General features: G+C 35.2%; 2 protein-coding genes across 4 annotated transcripts; one reads left to right on the top strand and one right to left on the bottom strand.

Annotated features, from left to right (window-relative positions):
• Window positions 1–3,204: 3,204 nt before the first annotated feature.
• LOC135680337 (auxin-responsive protein IAA27-like) lies at window positions 3,205–4,624 on the top strand. Its single transcript, XM_065194217.1, has 3 exons — window positions 3,205–3,358; window positions 4,155–4,278; window positions 4,465–4,624. The coding sequence occupies exons 1-3, from the start codon at window positions 3,205–3,207 to the stop codon at window positions 4,622–4,624; spliced, it is 438 nt and encodes a 145-aa protein (XP_065050289.1).
• Window positions 4,625–5,375: 751 nt separating this feature from the next.
• LOC103994724 (protein TIC 40, chloroplastic) lies at window positions 5,376–17,948 on the bottom strand. Of its 3 annotated transcripts, none has more exons than XR_672476.3 (15): window positions 17,639–17,948; window positions 16,787–16,901; window positions 16,495–16,552; window positions 16,385–16,402; window positions 15,074–15,344; window positions 11,715–11,815; window positions 11,572–11,632; window positions 10,897–10,975; window positions 10,315–10,355; window positions 10,171–10,216; window positions 9,386–9,480; window positions 7,760–7,863; window positions 7,634–7,681; window positions 5,799–6,017; window positions 5,376–5,695 (listed from the first exon to the last, which is right to left on the bottom strand). XR_672476.3 is itself a non-coding variant. In XM_009415143.3 (14 exons), exons 1-14 carry the CDS (start codon window positions 17,847–17,849, stop codon window positions 5,958–5,960), a joined length of 1,308 nt encoding a protein of 435 aa, XP_009413418.2. In that variant the 5' UTR covers window positions 17,850–17,948; the 3' UTR covers window positions 5,674–5,957. The 3 variants fall into 3 exon arrangements, 1 of the variants encoding a protein (XP_009413418.2); XR_672477.3 differs by having other exon boundaries at window positions 5,376–5,638; XM_009415143.3 differs by having other exon boundaries at window positions 5,674–6,017.
• Window positions 17,949–18,390: the final 442 nt, after the last annotated feature.

Below are 18,390 nucleotides of genomic sequence, written 5' to 3'. Positions count from 1 at the left end.
TTAAGGAACAGTTGGTAAGAATTCTGAACCAATTTGAATCTCATGAGCAGCAGCCATAATGAGATGACAAACTTATTGCACTTATGATCCAATACATAATTTATTCATGCACACACACTCTCTCTCTCTCTCACCTTTGATTCATCACACACTCTCTTATTTGCTCCATTGCTTTTGATTGCTTTCCTATTATACCTTAATCTGATTTAAGTGCTGAATTCCATGAGAGTTAATTTAAAAAACTTTAATTTTAGAACAATAAAAAAAGTGATAAGAAAGATTCGATGATTAATCATTAAAATTAGGTTAAATACTATGAAGATAAGATTTCTCCAACTATATAAGGAAATCTCTCTATTATGTTGAGGAAAATCATGTTGAGGATTGCCATTGATGAGAAGTCCACTTAAAATAGGATTCTGCCATTGATGAGAGGAACTCTCCGAATTACTTATCCTAGACTCTCTGCTCTCGCCTATAAGTGACATGGACTTTTAGGGACTGTATAACAGAGGTTACACATCTCATAAAGGATTCAGTTAAAGGATTACAGTCTCTCTCTCTCTCTTAATTATTCTCCTGAACCATCAATTTAAGTAATCTTGTGAAATGATATAAAGAGAGGAGAAGGATCTAATTCTCTTACAAATTGACAATGATCTTAGATCTAAAGATGGTGTCCTTGTAGATCATATAGAGATATCTTTTCAAATGACATCAAAAGGTACGCATCGTAAAATCAGATCTAATTTTATTTGATTTCAATCCCGATATAAAAGATTATTTCTATATTTAATATAGTTTTATGCTAATATCTTATCATCAACCATTATCTCAAATTTTGTAATTTTGTTTGTATAGAAAGAAATTGTATCTCACAATTCATTTGACTCCATTGACAGACTTATGAAGTCACCAACGTGGCATTCCATGTCATCCATTTCTGGCGCTCTATATGGAATACAATGTTGTAAAAATGAACATTATATTTCTTTTGGTTTTGCCTTTACACACTCTTTATGACTCTTCATCAAATTCATCACTGTATGAGATCAATTACAAAATGTGATCGCTTTCTTCGACAAGCGAAAGTTTGTTATTGATGCTTTCCGGGAGTAAGTATTGATGAAAATAATAGAAGATAAGAACAATTATTGAAGAAGCTTTATTGAAGATAAGAAGCTTTAGCTTTATTGAAGAAATGAAAATACTTAAATACATTAACATGTTCCCTCTCCTATTTATACAAATTAGGAGAAAAAATTTTCCTCAACAGAATAGAGAGATTTCCTTATATAGTTGGAGAAATCTTATCTTCATGGTATTTAACCTAATTTTAATGATTAATCATCGAATCTTTCTTATCACTTTTTTTATTGTTCTGAAATTACTCCATAAAAAAAATGATTAAAGTTTTTTAAATTAACTCTCATGGAATTCAGCAATTAAATCAGATTAAGGTATAATAGGAAAGCAATCAAAAGCAGTAACTCTGAAAGAGAAATATGGTGGGAAAACAATCTATGGAGCAACTAAGAGAGTGTGATTATGAATCAAAGGTGAGAGAGAGAGAGTGTGTGTGTGCATGAATACATTATGTATTGGATCATAAGTGCAATAAGTTTGTCATCTCATTATGGCTGCTGCTCATCATCTTCAAATTGACAACAACAATCAAATTGTTCTCTGTTGATCTAAATATTCTTATCTTAATGGAGTCAAAAGCGTCACAAACGATTCAATAAGGCAATTACATATGTGATAGATGGATACATGGATGGATTTATGGTGATGCCTTGAAACCTTTCCATCATCCTTTGTTGTGATCAATTTTTTTTTTTGGTGTTGACCAAAGTAAAAGATGACAAGGATGAAAACCACAAGAGAGGAATTTTCTAGAAACAATGTCCGGAGAAACTTAAGGAACAGTTGGTAAGAATTCTGAACCAATTTGAATCTCATGAGCAGCAGCCATAATGAGATGACAAACTTATTGCACTTATAATCCAATACATAATTTATTCATGCACACACACACTCTCTCTCTCTCACCTTTGATTCATCACACACTCTCTTATTTGCTCCATTGCTTTTGATTGCTTTCCTATTATACCTTAATCTGATTTAAGTGCTGAATTCCATGAGAGTTAATTTAAAAAACTTTAATTTTAGAACAATAAAAAAAGTGATAAGAAAGATTCGATGATTAATCATTAAAATTAGGTTAAATGCCATGCTATGATATTTCATATATCCTTTGGTTAGTCCAATAGTAAAAACCTTATAATCCTATTATTATTTTATAATGAAAGATTCATCCGATAACCCATGACTATTTTTCTTCATGATTTTTTTAATATAAATATTGTCTCGTGATTTGTTTAGTATTCGATCACTAATTTGATTGATATACACTACTAAATTATTTATAATATGTTTAGTATTAAATTATATCTTAAAATACTCTCTCTCTCTCTCTCTCTCTCTCTTGGAGCAGTGGTCTTCCCACTTTGGTCTGATACATGAACTCTCCTTCTCTCTCATAGTTGCTCCCTCAAGTACTTTCCCCCCTAGTCTGATACATGCACTCTATTTATCTTGGAAATATACTCTCTCAATTACCTTTTCATCTTAGTTCGGTTCATGCACTTTCTTTATATTATCTATAATATATATGATGTTAAATTACATCTTGATGTTTAATTCATATAAAGAAGGAAAAAAAAAGAAAAGAAAAATCAGATTCATGATTCCTTTATCTAATCTTTCCCAACAATATACACACACTCGCTTGCAACTACTCCTTATACTGTCATCACACCTTAGTGTGTACATTCTCATTCTCTCTCTCTCTCTCTCTCTCTCTCTCTCAGAGTTGTTCCCTCAATTGCTTTCCCACTAGTCTGATGCATGCATTCTATTTATCTTGGCGATACTCTCCTAACTATCTTTTCATCTCAGTCTGGTTTATGCGCTCTTTCTCTGAAAACACGAAAGGCTACACTGTTTCTCGCCACTCTTTCAGCACCCACAACATTTCTCTCTCATGTAAATGATACGACATGCACTTCATCTCTCTCTCTTTCTCTTTGTTGTTGTTGCTGACTTGCTGCTACTTGTTTCTTCCATCAACCATCAATCTGTTTGTGATCAGAGTTGTTCATCCTTCACCTTCGTTGCTACGACGTCAAACTAAAGCCCGAGATGGAGGACGAGAATGGCCATTTCACGCCGACGATGTTCGTGAAAGTGCACAAGCAAGGATGCGCCATTGCGAGGAAGATCAACTTGAAAGCTCATGACAACTATGAATCGCTCCGTCGTGCTCTCGAGGAGATGTCTCGCAACTTCCTCTCGAGTCAGTGAGTTTTGACTTTTGACTGCTGTTAGGTGTTTGTCACGATTTAATTTGATACGATAATTAATCTAATGATTTATCAACCCTAAATTATTGATCGATCATACTTATCTAACCCTTTATAGGTTCATTCACTCTCCTCTACTTATTGAGTCTGAATTACGATAATAAACTTGTCTGACTTTCTATAAATCTATTCAAATCATTATTCACTTTTGTACTAAATCAAGATATTATAGTCTCTCCTTCGGTTAACGAGCTAACGTCCTCGTCGAGACCGACATAGTTCAAAATCAACGCATCATGGATAGTCATGATGTGTCTTTTGATCAATCCATAAGAGTTTCTTCTTACACGAACCAATAACTTTTGTTATATCTCAGTCATCATGGATTGATTAACTTATTAATTTATCGAACTCAATCAATGGATCAGTATACTTGTCATTCTAAAAATTGTGCTATCTTTCTTCTTCTCCTCATATGTATTATCTATAAATGTTTGTGTCTTATGTCGTCATATATACATATATATATATATATATATATATATATATATATATATATATATATATATATATATATATATATATATATATATATATATATGTATAAGAATTAATGTTGTACTGCTAACAAATAAAAAGAGGTGAAGCTTACAATATAAGCACTAATATATAACTTAAAAATGACCGACCCTCACTTGGTTTCTTTCACATTGTTTCCATCGTCATGTAAGGAAGGACTCGAGTGACCTAATGGAAGTACTTAAACGAAAACATGCATTTGGCTTTCAGATCCTTATCAGCCATATATCCAATCAGAGGAAGCGCAGAACGAGGAGGTCGATACTGGTGACTTCGTAATTCTTTACGAGAACCACCAAGGCAACCGAATGCTCATTACTGATGCTGCCTGGGAGTGAGTTTTCTTTCTTTCTTTCTTCCACATGATTCTCTATGATATCTCAATTTGATCTCACAGTCGCGAGTGAAATAGGATTCGAAGAAACTCGTAAGAATTAACTTGGGACTTAAATGCTTTGAGTCAATTAGCTCGGTTTAATCATATTAAACGCATGCAATGCATGCATGCATGCGATCGCAGGGTGTTCATCAACACAGCGAGAAGGCTTTACATCGTCAAGAATCCAGAAGCTGCAGTAACCGGCAAGGTGGTGGTGGAGGAGGAACTACTCATCTCTTCATCTCAAGTTATGTTCGGTGGATGTTTTATGTACAACGGAGGAGAGTCGAGCAGCAGCTGAGCCATCCAACCAACTTGAACAGCAATCGAATTGTTCTTTATCATGTTGTCATGTATTCGGTGGCAGATTGAGGGTGTGGTGATGTTGATCTAAACGTTTCTATCTTAGTGAAATCGAAAAAGTGTAACAAACCAATTACGCACATGATTTATGAATATGTGATACATGGATTTATGGTACAATGCCTTCATACATATAGAGTGATCTACATATAATCAATTCAAAGAAAGCATAATCTGAGTCATGGATAAAACATCGATATCACCCGACATATATCCCGACATATATCGATCCAACATATATCGAGACTACGGATCCGACATTCCTTGCATTAAACAGCATAAGCTTTGTTTAAAACCACGAAACAGTCAGACAAATTGAAGTAGAATAGCAGGAAAATAAATTTAACAGGTAATTGGTCAGGTCGGGTTTGGAAAAATGGGATGAGTAGTGATTGCCACAACCAACTCATCCTCTGTCTAATTCTGAATAGCATAAGTGGTGACAGCCCAAGAAACTAATACATCCAACAGAGTATATAGCATAGCTTATTAAGGACAAGTCTAACATGTAGAGATCAACATGATATTAATAAACATGATCACAGAGGATTATGCAAAGGAATATGACACTTGAAGCCTTTTCATCACCCTTAATTGTGATCAATTTTTAGTTAACCAAGAAAAAGATGACATTGAACACGATCAGAAAAATGGAAGAAAAAAAAAAGAGATGAATTTTCTCGAAAGAATGTCTCGACAAATCTTCCCAAGGAACAGTAGATAAAAATTCTGAACCCAGTCAGTCATATAACCAATTTGAATCTCATGAGCAGCAATAGATTATTTGATACACAATTTTATGCAACATAACTATCATTGTGATCCTCAATTAAACCAACCGGTTGAGCAGCTTTGGGAGAATTAGTTGCTGAACGTTCAAACCAATGACTAAATTTTCTGGTCTCAATGTCCAAAGAGCATCTGGAACTCTTGTTCTTAGCTTCTACCTCAACTTCAAGAATAAGACCAGTGTTACAAATGAAGACGGGCACACCATCCATATAAGGTTCTTTTATATAAGAAAGTAAAGAACAAAATGTGGTCAGCCATACATCAGAAGATAGAAAAAGATCCGAAATCCTACCTCAATTCTCAACTCGAGACCAACTTACATGATGTATGATAACCTGCTGCCGCAGAGTTACAAAAGATTTGGCTCAAGCATGAACTGCATTTTGAAATTGTGCTGCATAATTTACAGCTTCTAGATTCGCTGAAGAGCAGACAAAAATTGACTTGTCACAACCATGGTGCACTGTGCACAAGGATGGTCATGGGTAACCCGATACACCAGGAAAGAGTTCCGATATCTTGGTGAACACATCCATAACCTGTAGCAATGCAAGGTCATGAGAATTACAAGTACATTGCAAGGTTATGATAGTACATAGAATAAAAACATGCAAAGTGAGGTATGAGGAACAAAAAATGTTATTAGCATAAAGCAAATGGATACTAGAAGTCATAATGGTGTGAGTCATCAATTATGATTATCACAACTGAGTTTGATAGGATAGCTAATCTATTAACTTCATTAAACCTAAATCACTAGCTTAAAATGTTGAAGCTGAAGTTAATAGAAATACACCCATCAGATTTTTATAAGTTAATTTTAGTCTTAACCGACTTCCAATATGGGACTAATCGGGATGTTACAATGATATGAGAATATCAGTTGATTTCAATTTCTTGATTAAGTGTCTGTTTCTAATATAAAAAATTTGCCTTCAGTAGTTTGATACTACTACTGCAAATAGAAATGGATACGATTATATCCACAAGATAAAAATTCTTCAGTACATGTATAACCTATATATATGTGTGTGTGTATGTGTGAAATTAACATTTTCCTCATCAGAGCTCCACAAGTAGCCTAAGATTTTACTATATCACCATAACAAAGGTTTAAGATGTAAAAAAAGGATGCACTAGAACCATTAACATGCTTTGTCTAAGGCAACTTCAAATCCATAAAATGTCTAAAACTGGGTCTGTATAATTAACCTTGACAGCTTGAGACATTCAAAGTGTTCTATATGAATCTAACTACTGGAAACATGTCTCCCATGCAATTCTCAGACTTGGAATTTGGTGTTTAAGGAGCATTCATTTGAAGTAAGATTTGGGTTACAACTTATGACAAGGCTCATAAATAATTTTTCTTTCGTCACTCATCAAGTCAAATTATATTTTAACACATAATAAACTAAATAGAAAATCATCTATGATGTAACAACAAAACATTACGAAACAGTGTTTAGCACATTCCCCTATAGGGGCATTAAAAATATTCATTTAACAAATATATATGCATCTATAAGAAGAATATCCTCAGTTGTTTCCCTCTTTATGTCTGCAATTAAAGGTGTCATCTGCATAAGAACACCAAACAAGAAGTATCCCAAGAAAATAAATTGGTCAATACAAGATCTTACAAGAACTCCAGCACTCTGCAATCACTATATTAATAACCAGTTAAGAAATCATGCTGCACACCTTCTATTTTGCCTGCTTCAATACCTCAATCTTGCAAAATTACTAGTTACAACCTAAGTTACAAAACTGCCTTCATTCCTAACAAGTCACTAACATTTACATGATTACAAAAAGATTTATTTGCATTACCATTCACGTAAAGTGAGGCTAGAGCTACTCTCTATTCAAACATTTTGTCAACAGTGTCCATTCAAATTCTGAACAGTTATACAAGGTTATCCTGTTACATACAATAGGCATTTAAACTTCATATCATAGTACTCCAACAAATATTTCCTAACTATGATTATAAATAACTTTCAAACTGTCTACAGTACACTTAACTCACTAAGTAGAAGTAATGCTTCCATCTACAAAATAAGTTAACCATAGGTACTGAACAGAAGAAACGTTTAACTACAATAGAAAATTCTGACAACATATTGCCAAATGAACAGCATCTATAGCTCACCTCCTTGTCATTCTGATATTTTGCAATGCTAAGTGGATTTTGTGAGCACTGTTGAATAAAAAAAAATATGTTAAGAAATGGAGTATACATAGACATTTTAAAAAAATGAAATGCATCTGAGCATACATCTAAGATGGCAGCTTGCACTTTAGGATTTTGAAATGCCATAGCAACATCAGGATTTTCCATTATTTTAGATATAACTTCTTCTGGAGTGAGGCCTACCTGTTCTGCATTAAACATAGAACGTATAATGTTCAGAAATAGTTACCGAAAGTAGCATCGACAAAATGAAAAGCAAAATTGTCACTCTAAAATTTGTGATGGATAATTGAAATAATAGACAACAATAAACAGGTGACATTATTCCAGATATGAATTCTCCTTCCATTAATGCTCTCACACTGGTCATGTTGAGCAACATGTACCTATTCCTTAAGAATTAAGAGGATATTTGGCACATGACTTATGCTACTACTCGATCCTCATTCGACTTGGTATAAAGTGGGCACTATGTGTGGCCTGTGAACTAAAAGAAACATAAGGGCAATTCTGACCTTAACAAAGATGGTACTCAAAGGTTTTCAAAACTTCATAAAACTTTTAGCAAACTTCACTGCTTGATTCTTGAGTGTGCCAATTCAACCCACACCACAAAGAGCAGGTAATCTTGTATTGTATTCTCATAGCAACAATCCAGAAGCATAAAAGGGCTGGTGATGAATCATGACAAATTGCATCAACCTCAGTTAACATATGTTTTACCTGATCTAACTTGTAGAAAGAAAAAAAAAATCAAACTTAAGCATGGAGGGATTGAATTAACTTCCTAGACCCATTTAAGTGGGTCGATTGAGCTGAAGGGTAGAAACTAAGAATATGACAGAAAGGTTAAGATGCAAAAGGGGCAATAGAAACCAGACAACCAACAGGCCTGAAGATGATGACTGTGATGGGTGACGGCATAGACACAGGTCCCTTAGCAGTGCGCTAGGAGACAGGAAAGGTGATGCCTGTCCAACAGCCAAAATGGATGTCAAGCTATGAAGAAAGTTAGCTGGAGCATTGGAAGGAAGCATTCAGAAAAGATAAGACAAAATAGATGTTCAAAGTTAGACAGCTACATCATCAGAAGTAGAAAATATAAGGTTACAAGAAACCAATGAATAAAAAGGAAAAGCATAGAGGGCAAAGGAAAGATGATATGCAGCGGGAACTGCAGGCAGGCAGCTTAGCTGAAAGTGAGAAGAAAAAAAACAAAGGCAAAAGGCAAGAGAAAGAGAGACTAGACAGATGCAAATTTGAGTTTCACTTTCTCAACTGTTATTTTTGTGATGTACTCTGTCAATAAGTCCAAAGTCCCAGGGTCAAGTTTGATTACAACCTACCACACCATATAACAGGAATTTCAAATAAGCAATCACATCATAAGTTGTATGAGGCATTAAATATTTTTCTGTTGCATGATTATACGTCATCTGCAGATTCTTTCATATCATTTCTGCAACACAATTGCCAGGAGAAAAAAATACACGAGTTTTCATTGCGTGATTATGCTTCATCTGCAGATTCCTTCATATCATTTCTACAAAACACTTCCAGGAAAAAATTTGAAATACAGAAGAAAAATTAATTAAAGAGGTGCTTGTATTACAACTAGTGAAGAAACATTTGAAAAAAAAAAAGCATGCTCAGAGTCGGTTTTTTTAACCAAACACAGATTAACATCAACAAAGATAACTTTTGACTTACCAAATTGCTGTTTGATCTCAGGACTGCTAAGATTAAAATTTTTCAAGGACTCAGTCAGTCGGTTGTCCCATTCATTATTGCCACCCATGTTGCTTCTGAATAAAGGCAATAAAACATAAATTTGAAAGTAATAGGAGAGATGTCAAAAGATCCAAATTGTAATGAGTCTAATGACAATGTTAATGAACACACATGTAATCCCATTAGAAAAAGACTAGCTCATAAATCAGAAAATGATGAAAACTAGGGCTGTAAAGAACTTTCTTATCTTTTGATTTGTAGAGATCCACTTATCATCCATAAGTGATTGATAAGCAAGTCCCGTATTTGTGGCTCATGAATAATTTCACCACAAAGTTCTCTTTGAAAAAGCATGCGGCAATTGAGGAATGAAACAATGACCGAAAAATGGATAAGTTTGCTAAACTTAACATAAGAGTGAAAACCTAATCTAACAAAAACTAAAACTAAACTATAGCACATTAACAATGATAGAGTAGCAACATTAAGGACTTGCAAACATATCAAACATTAATAGACTCCAGTTGATTTAAAAGAAATATCATAATATATATACACAAAGTTTCTGATACTAGCTACATCTGGTAAGAGACCACCTTGTCAATCACAAATCAAAAGTAAAAATTTATTCTCAATTTCAATTCTTCATAACAACTCATATTTTATGTATGTGTTTGCATATTTGATAAATATGATTCAAAAGATAAAATGTGTAAACCAAAAGGTTAAAAAGCTGCAAATCAAAAGAAGGAATTAGGTCATACAGCATATCTTGCATTTGCTGGCGAAATTGTGGATTTTGCATCATCCCTGAAAATATACATACAATATTTTAATGTCTGCCAGTAGTTTATTACAAAACCATAATAAGAAGTGAGTAAATTTCTCAAGATCCCTTGAAAACATACACTTGAAAGTCTCTGGGTTCCTCATTTCTTCAGGTAAATAGCTGCAACATAAATGTACCAAAACAAGGTCAGTACCTGTTTCCTTGGTGATGAAGGGATAGGATTTATAGTAATCAATATGATAGAAAAAGAAAGACAGTTAAGCAGAAAAACGAAGACAAAAATAAAACTTGAAGATAAAAGAAAACCTTCCATGGTTTCAGAATGTATATCAAAGAAAATGCTACTCATACAGTGCAACAAGATCCAACTGCTGTCATGTACTTGAAGAATTAAAAACAATAAACAAAAGAATTGGCCGACAAATTCATGTTACAGTATAAAACAAGTGAAGGCCCATATGATCTTTACTTGATCCATAGAAATTTCTTAAGTTATCTAAGATGACATGCTTCTGACTTCCATTCATGTCAACAATTCTGAAGATTACTAAACCTTCAACTAACAAGATCTTGTAGCTTCATGTCAAATATAAAAGCAAATGATAATTATGTGTTAAAAATGAAACAATCAGCCAATTGTCACAAAAGCTTTAGAGAATGAATGATAATGTTTCAATTGATTAATCAAAATGAAGCTTACGGGTAAACCATTTTCTGCACAGTTGGATCTTCCATCATTTTCTCTAATGCTTCAACCGACAAGGGAGATGGTGACTTGCCTATGATAAATTAACATGAAACAAGCACAATCTGTGAGAAAAATCCTGTTCACGAATATTATCAGGTTACCAAACTTGAAAAGCTTCATAAGTACTGAGATGCTAGAATCATGCAGCCTTAAGAACAAATGCATGTAAAAAAACATAAAACCAAAAAATAAGAGTAATCAAATTATGGAAGAGAATACCATTCAGTAATCAGCACAGTACCATGCCAATGCAGTGCTGGTTCTGCACCTTTACATGCATGCATGAATACATAAAATACATATATATGGAAACACATACAAACACATACACATAAATGCTTTGTATCAGTTCAGTCCTCGTAGACAATAATGAATGAAATGCAACATCACTTAGTGAACTTTAAATCTATTCATAGGTGTCAAAATGATGCAATATTAGAACGTCGGAGTGTTTCACAAACCATGAGCACTAGAACAGTAGACTGCATCAAAATTTCCATTATATAATGCATAAACTCATGAACCAGGAATGATGACAAGCAATATGGTTTTCCTTGTGATAAGAAAGAGAAGCCTCCTTTGTTTCACATAACATGTATTAATAGCAAATCAATTCCCACAACTTACGAGATTGGGATTGTCCATTTGGAGCACTTCCGTCCTGCTTAACAGGTCCATTTGATGGAACCTTCAAGTAACACAAGATGATATTTCAGCAACAACATCATTGAATAATAAAGCAGCTGCTTTCTAACATGCCAAGTGCTTACTTCCTTCACGGACTGAGTCTCCACTGGACTTGCCTTTATGGACTCTTTTAGATAAGAAGGATCACTTTGCAATAGTTCTTCTGGAGAAACATCCACAAAAGCTGCAGAAATTTGCCACACACAAGGAAATTGTCAAACATAGACAACTGATTCCTGTACCCCAAATGTACTAGGCTAACAATATCTGCATCACATTTTTTTTCTTTCATCTCATAACTTGTACAATGTATATAGATAGTTACAGTTCATAGGATCTGTCTGTGTAACTGTGACAAGAGCAGAAACATCACTCAGCTTCGACTCAACCTAAATTGCCAGATCCAACTCAATCATTCAGCTGGATTGGGCTAGCATGGTTTAATTTGACATGATTTAGATTAAGAATGAAAAAACCTGAACCCAAACCTGAACCCAGGTTAGGTTGACCCATAACCAACCTAAGCTTAACCTGACCAAATATTATCTGGGAATATCATTACATACTAGATATAATATCATAATTTATTTAGCACCACCACATGTACCTAAAATTTCTATCTGGATTTATACTATATGTGTGAAACCTGAGCAACCAATCCCAACCAGAACCAACCAAGTCCAACTTGTCATCAGCCCAATCTCACTTGGGCTTAGCCCTGCCCACCACAAAGTTGGACCAGATTAGGGAAGAAAAAGAATCTCAAACTGAGGTCAAGTTGGATTGTGATAGGTTGGAGATAACAGAACCCTTCTGGGTTTAGGGTTTACTTTTCACCCAATCCAACCTGTTAAAATTGAAGTCCTATAGGAAAATAAGAAAAAAGCTACCAAGAAAGCTGAATCCTGGCACATGGCACTTACGAGACTTATTTCTCTTTTGAGTTGTTCTGCTGGATCAGTTGCTAAAGATATTTGGTCTTCACCCAAACCTGATGAATAAAATGGGATCACTTCTTATGGATTTATTCAGAATCATTCTGATCTGGTTCATGGTGTGCCAAGCCAGGGAAGCAGATATGCTGATTGCTGGAAGGATAGCTAACACAATTCTTCTTGAGGACAGGCTATTCTATTAAAGAATAGAGAGCCAACCAAACCAAGATCTAGAAATATGTGTAGACCATATTTGAAATGGAAAGCGTCAAGAGGGTTTCAAAATGAGGTCCCATTTTGACCATAAAGACAATGTCTCCATCCCTCTCTCACTTCCTCCTGATCATATACTTCCATAGTCTTTCTCTTCACTTTCCTTAGCCTCTCGTTCCTCCCCTCGATATTTCATTTTCTTTCCTGGAACGTGCATGTCATGCCACAGCGTGAACCGTCCCTCAACCACTTTCTTCCTTTTCCCTCCCACCTTCAAAATCGAAGTTTGAGCCCCTCCTCTATCTCCTCTAGTCAAGTGCTCTCTATCTCCTTCGAAAATGGATTAACAACTGAACAGCCAATCCACTTCTTCTTCCTAATCGGATATGAGGCAAAAAATCCAATTCACTACCGGTCAACATTGTCCAGCACTCGGGACCGTAATAGAATCATTTAGTTCCCTTCACCCGCAATGGGCACCATAACTACTAATTACCAACTATTTAGTTACCGTCTATGACCTTCACCCTCGGATGTGAAGACGCAAAGTGTCACTTTTCAAAAAGGGCATCGCATCAAAGAAAAAGAGACAGCTGAAGGCTTCAATGGGACCACCAGGAATGCCATGTGTCGAGGTCTTTATTTCAGCTTCCAATTGGCTCATAGGTGTAGATCTGGAAGTGCTAAAGCCTATCCAATAGTTTGATGGGCTTGATCACTACAGAATCTTTGAAAAACTGCCAGCAGTAGCTAATACTTAATTTCATAGTAGTGAGGGTATTTTGAGTATCTGACAGTTTATAGCAAGCCCTATGATTGAATGCATGCTTTCTTTTAGGCTCTATGTTCCGCAATCTCTCAGTCGATTCATTCATAATCTGATTCTTTCATCAAGGGAAGATTTTGCATTGAATTTGAGGGGCAGCACTTAGCTTTCCCGGTTCAGCTCATCTCTACATACCCAAATCTAGTTCATAATGTAGGCACCCACACTCATTTTCTAAGCTACAGAAGTGTGCACATATGATATAAGTTAATTTAACAAAGTAACAATACTCAATAATAGGACCACACATGTATGATACTCCACTCAACTTCTTTCACTTCAGCTGATCTATACTGATTTCCTATTTTCATGCATTAATATCCAATATCCAATCTCCGAAGAAAAAACTTTATCCAGAATATTAGAGTGGGGGCCTCGACCATTTCTGACCAGTCTCTTATTCACAATGAATTTCTTTCCTTATTACAAGCTGGATGCTCATCTTCAACATCCTGAAAAATAGATGGCCCGGCCCAGCTGAAATGAAAAACTACAAGGCATTGTTAGCTGGCTGTTTTTCAAAGATGCTGTAGTTTGCTGTTTGATGTGGAGAAAACTTGAGTTGTAACGCTGTGGACATGCGATAGCCATGTGTCCAGAAAAAGAATTTTTTGACATACATAACCTCAAATGGCGTGAACCACATGCGGGGAGACCCACACATATAGTTTTCAGGGGAAGGAGCCTGAAAGACTGACCGGCGCCCACCCGACTCTGTTTATGGTCCTGGTAACTATATGCAGGCTAATGTAAAAATAAAACAAGGCATCAGAATACAGATACTGATCCTTGACACAAGATTATTATGTGAACAAAGAGCAAATATAATAAGTCACAAAACTTCAGTTCAATAATATCAGAGTTCTATGATCATATCTTTTGATTGTTGTAAATCTAGTAACATCCGTACTACAACCTGAGAACCTGATAATCCTCTGATATCCAAAATCTGCCATGAGACACTATAGCAAGATAATAATTCTAAGGTGAACGATATCGTGTGGGCATGCCACCATGACTAGCTTTGTCTCTAGAAGATTTCTTCTATATAAACAATCAAAATATGGGCCTACTTGAAATTTTGAATAACAACAATATTCTTGTAGATACAATGTCTTTTGGGGGCTAAGGGATTTTACAGCATTGGCCATTGCTCAAGGTTAATAAATAAAACTTTGAAAATAAGGTTTATATTGAGATAACAGCTTTAGGAATAAGGTTGAAAGAGATGATCCAAAGGGCCTAATGATGTAACCTCAGAAGCTAAGACATTATAAGAAACATCCAAGCAACAGCATGTATTCCCCTCACATATGCACTATGCAGGAATGATTTACTAGAAGCCATGAGGTGATGTCCAATGGCTTTTGTTATCCAAAACACAAAAGCAGATAACATTAATCATGATAAAGCTTATCTATCATGAAAAAATGAATTAATAATAGTTGCGTTAAATCGAAAGACATACCAGCTTTTTTTGGTTTTGCCTCTTCTAATTGAGTTTCATCTCCAATTTCAGACGTTGAAGTTGATTCCACTTTTGTGGCTGGAACGTCTACTGTAACAGGCTGCTGGGAAGAAACATGTGCCGTTGACAGAGTTGATGCAGTAGGAGGTGATGATACTGTAGAAGGAAACGGGAAAGGCAAGCCTGGTCCAAAGGAAGGATTATTGAATTGTCCACCTTGAGGTGCTGCTTGATCCATCATTGTCTTGAAAGCTTGTTGAAGTGCATGTCTCTATAACAAGTGACTCATAAGTTTGTTCTGTCAACAAGCTTGTGACACAATAAGATTGTCAAAAAAAAAAAAGCTGATATGCATCGATGATATGACAACAGTTGCAGCAGCTTTATGAAATCAACAAAGGAGGTGCCACATGGCACTCTGGCTCACCAATAAAACAGTATGTACCATTTTATTTACTGAACCTGCTGTCAAATTACTACAAGTGCATGTCCAGAATTTACACTCTGGCATGGTCAGCACTCAGCAGCACATAACCATGCAGCATGACACAGAATGGAACAGGCAACAGGCATAAAATAAAGATCCAATGAGCCTAAAAGTTGTAACATGCAAACAAATGTGACAAGAAAAGGCATGGATCCTATCTTGTAGTAAAGCTTCCATAAGATTAGATCATAGATCAGAAAAATGGCACAGAGAGCAGTAAGTGGAAAGAGATAATAAGATAATTTTGTTGCTGCAGCAGACTCAGATGGTAATAAGAGAAGCACAAGGAAGAAGATATCAAGTGCAAGTTGTTGCTTCTACAAGTTTTCCAATAACACCACAGTCCATAAATAAATTATTTTAAAATTAATTATGAAAGGAAGCAACAATAGGATTCAATCAATACATCCTACAGTTATATGTTCAGGCAACATGTTGGTTAACTAACACTGGGAAGATTCTAACAATATATTCTTCTTACACAAAAAAGAAGAGGGTGAGAACTAACTACACCATTCTTTCAATGAAAGGACCAGCAATATCCTTGATGCAAAGGCATACAACATCGCCATGGAAAGTATAAAGAAGCAAAATGTCAAGGAGCCATTTCTCCTTATAATAACTAAAACCAGTAAAGTATTTTCTCAAGCATTCAAGGAAAATTAGTAAAAGATAGAATATAGACAATATCACTATAATCAGTGCAAAGTACCAAACACCTAGGTCACTAACAAATGTTTCTCAAACCCTTCTTCCATCAGCAACAACCTCCCTAAGGACAGCATACCTTCTTCAAAAGGAGTATTAAAAAGAAATGAGCTCACCTTTAATTTTGCCGCCACCTGTCATATCAACAAGATTGTTTTGAAAAAAGAGAAAATTAGTACAAAAATAAAGAAAACTTTTTTACAAAAAAGAACTTTGAGACACTCACCACTTGGAATATTACTGATAGACCAACTCCAACTCCAACCCAAAACAGGGGTGAACCTCTGCAGATTCTCAAGATAACAGAAGGGATAAAGGATATTACATTAGCCTCAATGCCATATACCCAGAAAGGAAAAAAAAGGACTTCCATCATTAAGTTTATAAACATCCAACAATTTATTAATTCACAATTATGTGGTACCATTTAAATTACACAATAAAAAATGTATGCCAAGATAAAGCCACATGCACTCAACTTCAAGCACGAGGACAGACAGTACAAAGTACAAACGTACATGGATGACGGTGATGAAGGGACCAGAGGTGGTGCTACTCCACTATTAGTTGTCAGCTCTTTGTTGCTTGAAGATGAGACACTTCCAAAAACATGTGTCTTGAGTTTTTGATGGCCTATACCAGAAAGAGAAATAAAATATAAAGAAAAACCAAACCCACCAAAAATTTTTAAAAATCACCAGAAATATAACCTAAAATATAAGCGGACACAGGAGACAGAATACATGGTTAATCAATTGACAGCAAAACAAGGAATAGCACAAAGGAATGTTAATACAAAGCTGCAAAACATAAATATAATACGCTTCAAGAATACTCGGTGCATATAATCAAGATGACTTCACAGTTCATGTCTTATACAGAAAAAAGTTGCATTTTTAACTCACTGATCAATATACTACTTAACACTCCAAAGGGCCACAACATGTCCTTTTTTTTCCGCAAACGGCAGGTGATGAATGTGGGATATGATCCCAATACCTTGTAATGATCTGACAAATCTTTTATCAACTAAACTAGTTAGTACTTTAGAATTTTTGTAGGATGAGGTTTCTGAGTCCTCAACTTAAAATATTTTAAATGTAAAAATTATGAGATACGATTTGAACCATCAAGCTAATAAAATTGAGTCGGATACATCACTGCCTAACTAATGTTTTATGTGTCAAAATTTGTATGTTTAACCTTCCATCTAACACAAGTGGCTAAAGCCACAACATACTTTGCTTGTGTAACAGCAAAAAAACTTGTCTATAAACTATGTGATAAACCAAGATCCCTAATCAATTATATCTTCTTCTGTAACCCAAGAAATTAATATGGTTCACCAAAATGCTAGGTAGTTAAATTACCAGCATCAGATAGGGCTCGATCGCTGCTTCCATTCTTCAGGGCTAAGAAAACGAACCCGGGACGTCTCCCACCGTTTCCGACTCGTCTGCCGCGTCCCGCACGGAGCGGGGAAAGAGAAGAACCAGCCGCTCGCCGCCTGTTTGGGATCTCGCAAAGATTTGGAGCCGCTACGGGGACGGAGAATTTGGAGAGGAGGACGAGATTATCCATCAATTGGGGCGAGATCGAAATCCCCCAATCTCTTATTTCTTCCTCCGCTGTGCTCAAGGCGAAGAAGGGGTTTAGGATTTGAGCGAGAAGGATCAGAGGCGGCAGAACGATCGATTGGGAAGAAATAAGGGCATATGTTCGGGTCGGATCTAAATAATACATACCCGTACCCGTTTTTAGTAGCGGATGCGGATATCCAAACCGAATCCCCTATCACATTTGTTTTCTTGCATCCTTCAAAATTCTGGAAATGATATATTTATCATTATAAAAATTAATATATATTTATATATTACTTCAAATATCAAGTACGTTAATATTTTCTAACTCTAATTAATATTTATATAAAACAAAAAAAATCTAAAATACCTCTTAATATTTTAAAAATTGTAACCAATAACTAAATTACATTTAACAACAAAGATTATTAACATAGTATATATATAGGCTTTTAATTTTATGACTCCAAGGTTATTCACATAAGTTATTATCAGAAAATCTCATCCAAAATTTTCAGGTTAATATTTTCAATTGTGATCAA

The sequence above is a fragment of the Musa acuminata genome, chromosome BXJ1-8, assembly GCF_036884655.1.
Source record: "Musa acuminata AAA Group cultivar baxijiao chromosome BXJ1-8, Cavendish_Baxijiao_AAA, whole genome shotgun sequence".
Lineage (NCBI taxonomy): Eukaryota > Viridiplantae > Streptophyta > Magnoliopsida > Zingiberales > Musaceae > Musa > Musa acuminata.
This window is presented reverse-complemented; position numbering and strand designations above follow the sequence as displayed.